Source organism: Leptonychotes weddellii, chromosome 14 (assembly GCF_054177405.1).
Source record: "Leptonychotes weddellii isolate Sample4059 chromosome 14, ASM5417740v2, whole genome shotgun sequence".
NCBI lineage: Eukaryota > Metazoa > Chordata > Mammalia > Carnivora > Phocidae > Leptonychotes > Leptonychotes weddellii.
The window spans coordinates 47,683,716-47,694,734 of NC_138382.1; the positions used below are offsets into that span (position 1 = coordinate 47,683,716).

General features: G+C 53.7%; 1 protein-coding gene across 2 annotated transcripts; it reads left to right on the forward strand.

Moving 5' to 3' along the window:
* Nucleotides 1-1,711: 1,711 nt before the first annotated feature.
* DNAJB5 (DnaJ heat shock protein family (Hsp40) member B5) lies at nt 1,712-10,749 on the forward strand. Of its 2 annotated transcripts, XM_006739143.3 has the most exons (5): nt 1,712-1,846; nt 2,697-2,841; nt 5,201-5,445; nt 8,593-9,194; nt 9,326-10,749. In XM_006739143.3, exons 2-5 carry the CDS (start codon nt 2,774-2,776, stop codon nt 9,557-9,559), a joined length of 1,149 nt encoding a protein of 382 aa, XP_006739206.2. In that variant the 5' UTR covers nt 1,712-1,846; nt 2,697-2,773; the 3' UTR covers nt 9,560-10,749. The 2 variants fall into 2 exon arrangements, with proteins under 2 accessions (XP_006739206.2, XP_081659237.1); XM_081803111.1 differs by lacking the exon at nt 1,712-1,846 and having other exon boundaries at nt 2,660-2,841.
* The last annotated feature ends 270 nt before the right edge of the window (nt 10,750-11,019 follow it).

The window sequence follows — 11,019 nt, forward strand, 5'->3', positions numbered from 1 at the left end:
CCTGACCTCCCACCCCTCTCCTCTCCTCTCCCCTCCTCTTCCCATCCCCCTCACCCCATCTTCCCTCCTTCCTCTCATTTCCCTCATCCCACCTTTTCTCCATCCTCTTCTTACCCCACTTCCTTTCCTTACTTCACAGCTCACACCCCTTTACACCTGGGATCACCATGGTGAGTACTAGAAAGAAGACAGAGAATGGAGAATATGCAGACCTGACCTCAGGACCCCCTAGATTTCTCTCCTGCTCTGCTCTGCGGCCCAGGTACTGATGTTCTCCAAGCCTCAGTTTCCAGCTCTATTCAGATTGCATGAACTCATGGGTGTCCAAACTGTTTCTGGGAAATGGCAAAGAAAGAGAGGTGAGAGCTTCTGTCCTGGCACTTCCTTTGTCCTCAAACCCCCCCAAGAATTCCTTTCCCCTCCTCACCCCCGGATAACCCCCTCCCCACCCCCGCTGCCTGTAGCACAGATGGGCCTGGGAGACAGTGACGTGGGCGCCAGGCACCGTGTCTGTTCAAGCGTCGGCTTCCGCTGGCTACCGCCTCCGCAGCCCTGCCTGCTCTGAACAGCGGGGACACTAGGGCTGAGATTTAATGGGGGAGAGAGGGGGTTGGGGCTGAGATGTGTTAAGGAAATCATGTGGAGCTGAGATGAAGGGTTAAAAGGGGGAGTTAGGATAGGAGAGATCATACGAGTAGATAACGGATTAAGGATAGGATAAAACAGAAGATTATGGGGGTGGGGTGGGGGGTGGGGGGGGAGGCAGGAGATCATACCCAGCCAAGAAGAGGGGAAAGAAAGAGTGGGCTAACATTTGGGAACTCAAGGGGGAAGTAGGATGAAAGATTACAGAGAGAACGTTAATGAGAATTGTGGGGGTTGCTGAGGAGGGGCTGCTCACAAGGGAGCTGGGATGAGGGGATTATACAGAGGATGAAAAGGGGACTCACAAAGGGAATTAATGAGGAGGCGCTAAACCTGGGGAGAACTACCAGGTTACAAAGGAGAAAGCAGAAGGGTGCTTAAATTCTGCATGTCTATCGGGGTCTGTTTTGTTAGGTCACCTCAGGTCAATTCCGGGTCAAGATAAGGTAAAGCTGAATCAGGTCTAAGCTGAATCAGGTCTGGTCGAGGTCAGTCCACAGCTCCGATGGAAGACAGGTAAGAAGGGGTGACCTTTTGACCCTGGGCGAGGGACTACACCTCGCAAAGCGCACTATTCTCTCCCCTACCCTCCTAAATGAAGAAAGGAAAGAATGCCCAGAGTCACCGCCAACTGGGAGGCAGTTTTCCTTTAAGGCTGCCTTTGACGTTACACAGGTTCCAGAAGGTTCTCCCGGGATTCGAGCGGTGGCCAGTACGTCCCACCTTCTCAAACCCGAGATTGGACTAATATAGTTGCCCCCAGTCTCGAGTCTGAGCCCCACAGACCAACCAATAAAATCAAAGGGCGCGTAGAGTTGCCGCCCTCTGTCCCTTTCACCAATGACACGACGAGCTAGCGAAGAGGTGTGGTTGACTGATCCCAGAGTGCACCAATCAGACCGACACCAATCACTGCCCGGAATGTGTGCGCGTGTGGCCGGGTGACAGGGGCGGAGAATGGGCGGCTATCACCGAGGCACTCGTTGAAGACTGTCCAATTACAGCGGAGGGTGAGCTGAGTGACGGGCAGGCCGCGCAATGGGCGGCGCGGAGGCGGAGCCGTGGGGGCGGGTTCCCCGGCCCGCTGTCTGCGGCCGGCGGGCAGGCGACTCCTGTCCCAAGTGGAGGCGGCGGAGCCGGAGCCAGGGGAGGGGGCAGCGGCTGTCTGACGGACCGCGGTGGCGCCCGCAGCTCCTCACTGGTGAGGGCACAGAGCCAGGACTCAGGGGTCCCGGGAGCGGGGGCGTCGCGGAGCCAGGGGTCCTGGTGTAGGGGGTGGGTGAGATGGGGGGGGCGCTGGGACACTGAAGGCCCATCGTTTCTTCTGCCGTGGTGGTGCGGGGACTGGGGTCTGCAAGGTGCTCGACGTCTGCGACCCTCTAACAGGGGGCAGCCAGCGTCTGAGCTGGGGGGGGGAGGGTCGGGCCGGGTCGGATTGGGTTCCGCGGGCGGAGGCGTTTCTGAGCCAGCCCAGCCTGTCAGCGTCGGTGACATCACCGACCACCCTCCCCCGCCCGAGCCCCCTCCCCTCCCTTCCCCTCCTCTCCTCGCCGCGCCTTTTGTCCCGGGCGAGCTCGGCTCTGCCCCGCCCCTCCCCGCCCATCTGCGAGGGAGGAGACTCCGGGTCAGTGACTTCATTGAGTAGGTTCTTGGGGATTGGGGTCGGATCCTCCCCGGAGAGAGAGACCAGAGGAACTCACTGCCTCTCAGGCCCTCACAATCACACCTGCCACAGGTACACAGGCTGCCACTCGCAAGCACACGCTTGCCACTGCCAGCCTTACTGTCACACTGCCATACAGCCATTCATACAGACATTGCTGCACCTGAGAGCAGGTGGCCGCTGGACCCTATTCCTTCACTCTCCACACCTGGGGATCAGGTCTAGCTCCTGCTGCACCGGACAGGCCTTGCTGGGCAAGTGCCTCTGAGAACCCGAGGAGGTGACTTCCTGAGCTGCAGCTCTCCAAGCAGGCTCCAGCGGAGCGATCAGAGGTGAGGGGCTGGGCTGGGCATGTTTAAGCGCACAGTGCTCTCCTGCCCATCCCCAGCAGCACCCCCACTACAGGCCCGAGGAGCTTTCCGGAGCTTCCCACACTTCTGGGGAGAAGACTTCTTAGCCAGCTTGATGTTTAAAATTCAGCTGGAGCCCTTAAAACTTCGAGCGTGGACGCTGAATGGGTTTGTAAAGTTCCGGTAAGTCCCTCTGGAGAAGGGCACTCATATCCCTACCACGTCAAATTCTCCACATCACATCCCCCTTCATTGCCTACCATATCATCCTCATCTCATCCCCCTTACATGTAAGAACTCTCCTTCTACCTCACGCTTACATTTGAATGAACTGCACCCCTTGTCATTCATCTCCTATACCAAACCCTTCAGGCATCCATCCATTTTCCAGACATCTTCTCTAGTATTTCAACTCTCTACATCTCTCCCTTTCAACCCATTGGTAACCCATTTTCCACCTCAGTCGTTTCCATTTGTCATCCCTTGTCTCCTTCCACCAGTACTTCATTTTCTGTATCAACCATCCCCCCTTCCTATACAGGCCTTCTTGTTATTTCTCATTTTTCATTCCTGCCTCTACATGAACATCCTCTTCATTCTTCTCCATCCAAGGCAGTGCCATGCCATGGGGCTCCTTTGTCATTCCAACACGTGGCTTGTGGGTATGGGGAGGGAGGGAGAGAGGGAGGAAAGGAGGAGGAAAAAGGCAATTCCTGAAAGAGCTTGCCCTGTGTCTGTGGAGACAAGAGAATTGTAGGTCTAGAACGGTTATCAGGTGAGTGCCAGGAAGGAAGCTGGCCTGATGAGGAGGTAATACAGGGACAGCAAGAGGAGGGTGGGAACATTGGCAAGCTGTTCCACTTGCGCTCTGCCTAGAAGCTGCTATGGGTCTCTGGGGGCACCCTCTTGGTGTACTAGGGTTCCTTCCCAGTCCTGGGGTGGCGGGGAGAAGGTGTGCGCTGAGGCAGAGATGGCAGACCACCCCCAGTTCCCTCTCAGACGGCTTTTACCATTGCTTCCGAAAATGGCTGCCCACCCCCAGATGCTCTTCTCTCACTCTTCCAACCCCAGCTTCCCCCACCAGGCGTGACATGCTGTTAGGGGGAGAAGGGGGAGTACCCGCCTTTATGGAGCCTTCTCTTCGTCAGAGTGAGGTGACTCCCAGAACCATGAGTCAACTCAGCCACCTGCAACAGGCCCTGTGGGGGCAGGAGCTAGGGCCATTGTCCCTGCCTTCTTGGGGCCTTAAGGCCTCCCCTTACCCATTACAGCCCTCACTCCTGCCAGGAAACCCTGTATACCTCACTGAAGCAGTCAGAGGCAGAAAAGCAGGCTTCAGCTGTGGCTGCCAGCCCAGGACATTGCTAGAAAGACTCTGGTTTTCTGGGCTTTGGTAGGGGTTGGCCAAGCCTCTGAAGGGCTAGAGAATGGCTTCTGGCCATCTCCCCAAAGAGCCCACCTACAGGAAAGTCCCCTTCCCTTCCTACCCACCATGTAGGCAGTGGTGAAGGGAGATTAGGGCGGAAGAATGAGAGCCCTATGTTTCTCCCTCACAAAACAAATACCCCTGCATCCAGCTTAGAAGGAACTATCAGAGGAGTGTGGGCCTGGCCCTGGGCCAGATCCTGAACCACTGGGCAGGTGAGAAGGAGGGAATGGTAGGGAAGGTATTAAGGAAATGGTGATTAGTGCCTAATTATTCTAACAACTAAGGTTAAGAAAGGGCCTATGCCAAGGATGCTTGTGTTCACTAACACTAGTGCTTAGGTGTCACAGACATTGTCTTCATACACATTTTGTGTGTAGACACTGGGAAATGAGTAAAGGGAACTATTGCCCTGGTGGGAGGAAGGACAGTGTCATCCCCCTGCTAATAAGGGAGTTAGAAACAGCAGTTTCCAAAGGCTGTGAGTCATCCTCTGATCTGAATCACACGTGAGGCTTAGCATCGTCTGGACAACAAGGACAAGGAGGCCTGGGGTCTTCACTAGCAGAGAGAACTCGAGGCACCTACACCCTGACTCAGCCTGGCTGGCCAGGACAGCTGGCTAAAGACCCGGGCCTGTCCCTAGTCCTGGGCCACTGCCCCAGCTGCCCTTAGCCCGGGCACCATGCCTGAGGCATGGCGTAAAAGACCACGACGCTCAGGTGACCTCACCCAGTACACTGATCTTTGCCAGCTTCTGTGTGTGGGCCTGTCAGTCCATGGTGCCACCTCACGCAGCAGGGCCTCTCAGGGGTCCTCAGTCTGGCCCAAGGACCTGGGCCTTAGCCTAGCCCCTAGTAGGCCACAGCCCCCAGCTTCCTGCCGGGAAAATCCAGGAGCTGATGAAAGAATCACAGAATCCTAGAATGTCAGAGCTGGAAGAGATCATCTAGTCCAAACCTTTTATTTCACTGATGGGGAGACAGAGGCCTACAGAACAGGCATGACCTGCTGAAAGTCACACAGTGAGTCACTTAGGGATCGCAAGATCATCAGGAGCAGGGCTGGGTCAGGAGGGAAGAGGGGCTTCAAGGACTGGCCCTGGGTTTCTTTCAGAAACAAGGAGACAAGTGCCGGTCCAGTGGCTGTGATGGGAAAGGATTATTACAAGATTCTTGGGATCCCATCGGGAGCCAACGAGGATGAGATCAAGAAAGCCTATCGGAAGATGGCCTTGAAGTACCACCCAGACAAGAACAAAGAACCCAATGCTGAGGAGAAGTTTAAGGAGATTGCAGAGGCCTATGATGTGCTGAGTGACCCTAAGAAACGGGGCCTGTATGACCAGTATGGGGAGGAAGGTAAGAGGGCAGTGCTCCAGCCTGATACTGGACCCCTGTCCTTGTCTGGGGTGCTGGGTAACCCAGTTCTCATAGCAGGCAACTGGAAGCTGAGGAGGGGGTGAGGGAGGCAAGTGTTCTCAGCACTGACACCCAGAGGAGAGAAGAGACCACCCACTACCCAGCCTTGGCTTACCATAGTTTTCCCTGCTTCTCTCTGCCTCTCTCTCTCCTCAAATTCAGGCCTTAGAGACATCTGAAGTCAGGAGCAGAGGCCTTCCCCCTCCCTCTTTTCCCTCCCAGCCTTATTAGTCCAGCCTGAAGTCCCTGCTGCTCCATTGGCTGATAGGGAAGGTTGGGGAAAAGGAGTGTGTGTAGCTTGGCGGTCTGAGGACAGAGCATTTACATTCATCAGCATAAAAGTCTGGCCCTTAAGCAGCCTGGGAATTAACCACTGGAGCTCTGATATGGAGAGATGATCTTGCCCACCTCAAGCCAGCAGAATGGAGGGGGAGCTCTGCCTCCCTGAGGAAGTGGCAGGGATCCAAGGATGGCAGGGGAACTGCTGCTGGCCTCTTGCCCCCCTTCCTGAAGTAGCTGGTGGCTGCGCACGGGGTGGCAGGAAAGGCCCAAATAAAGCCTCTGAGAGGGCGGCCCCTCCCAGTACATCCCACAGGCATGATGTAGCTGCTAATTCTGGGCCTGCCCCTCAGGGCCGCCTGCCACCCGCCACCCGCCACCCGCCAGCCACAGGCACCTGTCAGGCTATATTAAGAGACGTTGCCACAGCTGAGGACTCTCCTTCCTAAGAGGAACTGTCCTTCCTGCCCAACAGCATCTACCTTTCTTCCACATTCTCCTCCTCACTCTCCCCACTCCAGCCTCAAAACTAGATGGGCTAATGATATGTACTGTACCTGCTACAGAGTAGATAGTAGATAAGTGCTCAAAAGAATATTCTTTTCCTCTCCTCCTTGCTTTGTGTCTCTGTGCACCCCAGTCCTCCCAACCCCCTCTTCTCATTCTCCGTGCCACCAGTTCCTTCAGTTTTTTCCTGCTCACCTACTAGACTTGACAGCTCCCAGATTCACAGACATCTGCTGGAATTCCCAGTGTTCTCTCAGCTAAGACATTTTTCTCCCTGGGATGGAGGGGTGGGAAGAGGGAAGCAGTGCACACACCATGCCACCGTGTGACCTGTCTAGGAATTGCACTCTTTTCTCCATTTGGCCTCACCTTTGTTAGCTGGAGAGCTACCCAGAAACTTCACTCCTCCTGTATGACCAAGCCTAAGTGAAGGACAAAGCTCAGCCTCTAGGCCCAGACACTGGGTTCTACTGTCGATCTACATCCCAGGAGGTCTCCAAAGAATGCAGCACAGCCTTAAGGAGAAACCCGGGGCCTGGGGAAGGAGAAGCAGCCTTGAAAATGTGGGTTATATTTCTGTCTGCCCTGCCCCCTCCCCAACAGCCAGCCAGCAGAAGTGTGCACAGACTCTCTGCACAAGTCTGGCTAGGGACAAGTTGTTCCCAGCTTGAAAAAGGGGGTGGCAGTGGTACAACAGGGATCCCTACAGAGAAGTTTCCCCTCCTGTTGTTACCAGTCCAACCTCCCTCTCTACTGAGCTCCGCCAAGCTTCTTGAACTCACCTAATAATCAGACCCTCAATAAAAGGAAAGAACAGACCCCGAGTCTCAGGGGAGGGATGAAGAGGCAGCTGCCACAAGTCTCTGAACTGCCTGCCACTTGGCCTCTCTAATGCAACCCACATCTGTCCTTGTGGTCCCAGGAAATAAGAGGCTAATTTAATTTAGGCTTAGACTTCCACAACGAATTGAAATTCAAGATAAAAAGCCTCAAAGCAAAGAGTCCCTTCCCCTAGCCTGCACCCCACCCGAGTCTACACATTCTAGATCATTTCTCAGTGTTAACCCCCTCCCTCACTCCTCACCTCATCACCACCACTACCATCCCCCCATGAAGGCTGCCTCCAGTCTGAGTTCCTTAGACAGCACCTGACTGGTGAGAGAGCAGCTAGGGCCATGACCCGCAATGTGCCAGCATATTCATGCATTTTGGTTGCTCTGACATCAGGTATGGGGTGTGCGGCTTGGTGTTGTACAAGTCCAAGAAGCTCTATTCCTGTTTGTATTCTATGTCTGTCCAGTGCATCAACGGCACCCCTGGAGTTGTACAATACCATGAGCTCTGAGTGTGGAAACAAAGCATTTGAAAACTTTCTAGAGAAAAAGCTCCTTGGGGCACCTGGGTGGCTCAGTCGGTTAAGTATCTGACTTCAGCTCTAGTCATGATCTCAGGGGTCCTGGGATCAAGCCCCCTCGTCCAGCCCCCTCATCCAGCCCCTGTGTGTCCAGCCCCTGTGCCCAGTTCCCCCACCCTACCATAGGGCTCTCTGGTCAGCAGGGAATCTGCTTGTCCCTCTCCCTCTGCCCCTCGCCCCCTCCCCCATCATGGGCGCACACTGTCGCTCATATAAATAAATAAAATCTTTGGAAAAAAAGAAAAATAAACAAAAATAAAAATTAAATAAAAAGAAAGAAACAGCTCTTCATCTCCAAGCCAATGAGCTTTCCTGCTTTTTTGGGCCCTCCTGATTTCCCATTTGGATAAGAGTCAGGAAAAAGGGGAACTACACTAGAAGCACAATGAGAGTGGGCTTCCTCCTGGACTGTATCCCCACCTTATTTGGGACAGGTCACTTACTAGCTTCCTGTATAGTTAAATCCTATCCAGTTGCCTCTTGCTCTGTGTGTCTTGGGAGATAAAGATTTAGGAGTCAGGTATGACTGTAATGTGATCCCAGGCCAGCCACTCAAGGCTTTGTGAGACATCTTTGGGTCACGGGGACATGGAAGAGACTACAGGACTGGAAGTCCTATCCTCCAAGTCTTCTAGCCTTGGCTTTTCTACCTCTTGGGTAACTCAGCCTCTTTGAGCCTCATGATGCACTTTATTATTAAACTTATAATTAAGAATAGAAATTAATCTTGTCAGAGACTTTTCTTACTCTATTTTGCCAGCCCTCTCTATGGGAGTTAAAGGTGGCTTCTTTCTCTAGGCCCATGAACTAGGAGCTAGAGGTCAGGGGGTGGAGATTGGGATGGGGCCAGGACCAGCCACACTATCCCTAACTTCTCCTCCCTCCAGGCCTGAAGACCGGCGGTGGTTCATCGGGTGGCTCCAGTGGCTCCTTTCACTACACCTTTCATGGGGATCCCCATGCCACCTTTGCCTCCTTCTTTGGTGGCTCCAACCCCTTCGATATCTTCTTTGCCAGCAGCCGGTCCACTAGACCCTTCAGTGGCTTTGACCCAGATGACATGGATGTGGATGAAGATGAGGATCCATTTGGCGCCTTTGGCCGCTTTGGCTTCAATGGGCTGAGTAGGGGTCCAAGGCGAGCCCCAGAACCATTGTACCCTCGGCGCAAGGTGCAAGACCCACCTGTGGTGCATGAGCTGCGGGTGTCCCTCGAGGAGATCTACCATGGCTCCACCAAGCGCATGAAGATCACAAGGCGGCGCCTCAATCCTGATGGGCGAACTGTGCGCACCGAGGACAAGATCCTGCACATTGTCATCAAGCGTGGCTGGAAGGAAGGCACCAAGATCACCTTTCCCAAAGAGGGTGATGCCACACCTGACAACATCCCTGCTGATATCGTCTTTGTGCTCAAAGACAAGCCCCATGCACACTTCCGTCGAGATGGCACCAACGTGCTCTACAGTGCCCTGATTAGCCTCAAGGAGGTAGGGCCTGGGTCAGGTTGTGTGTGTGTTGGGAAGGGGAGGAAAAATGGGCACATTCTTCCCTCACTTCAATCTTTTCCTCCCTTCCCACTCTACCCCACCTTTTCCTCACTCTGCCTCATTTTCCCCAGGCGCTGTGTGGCTGCACTGTGAACATTCCCACTATCGATGGCCGGGTGATCCCATTACCGTGCAATGATGTCATCAAGCCAGGCACCGTGAAGAGACTCCGTGGGGAGGGCCTTCCCTTCCCCAAAGTGCCCACCCAGCGAGGAGACCTCATTGTCGAGTTCAAAGTTCGCTTCCCAGACAGACTAACACCACAGACACGACAGATCCTTAAGCAGCACCTACCCTGTTCCTAGGCTCTGCCCCAGCCAGCCCAGAGTCTACCACAGCAATACCCCCTACACTCACCCCACTCAATGTGCACCCAGCTTGATGTCCACTGGACACTGGCAACTTTTTCTAAAATGAAAAAAAAAAAAAAAAGCCACTGGATTTTCAGGAAAATGTTCCTGTCCCTGACCCCTTTCAGAGCTGGGCTGCCTTGGGGAAGTGGGTGGGAGGTGGGGAGAGCTAGCCCAGGCCAGGGGTCAATTTTCATGTCACTAGCTTTGAATCCAGTTCCCACGACAGTGGCTGGAGAGTGACCTGAGTGCTACTTGAAGATACAGAGATTCCCTGTCTATGCCTGTAAATAGCATGTCCTCTTTCCCCTCTCAGCTTTGCTAATACCTCTCCTCTCCCTTCTCTTCAGCTTCCTCCTACTGGGGGACAAAGAAGATAGAAAGGACACTGCTTCCCCACCCCTGCCTCACCCCTAGGTCCACAGTGTCTAAGGTTAATGCACACATATTCATGCACACAAAGCACTCACCTAGAGCTATTTGTGCCTCTGCGGAGTTGAGATAGGAAGGGAAGGTCCGTAACCCATGAACCGGGCCACTGAGCACGAGACACTTTTCATTTGGGGCAGGAAGGTGAACAGGGCCCTTGGCAGCCTTCCTGAGAGCTCCCCTACCCAGATCCCACAGAGCTGAAAGTTCTGTCCTCCCTGCTGCTCTCAGGAGTGTGCAAGGGTGGAGGGAGGGGAAGAGGGCCTGCTAGTATTAAGGCTAAGAGGTAGGGGGCAGGGTCCATCTCCCAGCCTTCAGCAGGAAGGGAAAGGGCTTTGGGGTCAGGTGGCAGCTATTCCCCACCAAGAGATTCAGGGTCACAGGTTTCTCCCCACACCTCTGAACTCAGGGCCTAGCCACCCCCAAACTTCCAAATCCCATTTGTGATATGTGAAGCTACTTAATTTCTTACCCTTCAAGGAGGCTGCGTGGGAGAATTTCCAGCCCTTTGATGCCTGTGTGACCCCACCCCACTCCCACAGTTTTATCAAGGTCAAATAGTGAAGAAGCTAGGGGAAGACGGCTTTAGCCAGGTCCTGGGGTGGGGTCTTTAGGTTTTCTCACTTTGACAAGCCCCTGAATGTTTTTATAGTAGTTTTTTTGTATTTTTTTGTAATGACAGTATTATGAAAAAAAATAAAGTATTTTAAAAATAAGGCATCTGAGCAGGAGCAATGAACCTGGGATGGGGGCAGGTGTGAAGTACCACTCAACTTCCTTCCAGGGCCCTGGTCACCTCTGAGAAATCCAGGCAGTCCCTCAATATAAGGTGACATGGACTCCCTCCTTCCTCTAAGCCTAGGCTCCTGGGATTTCTAAAACATATACCCAAACACAGCAGAGACAGAAGATACTACTCAACTATTAGAAGAAACAAATCTATTCAGAAAGAATAAATATACTTGGTTATGAGAAATAGAGACTAT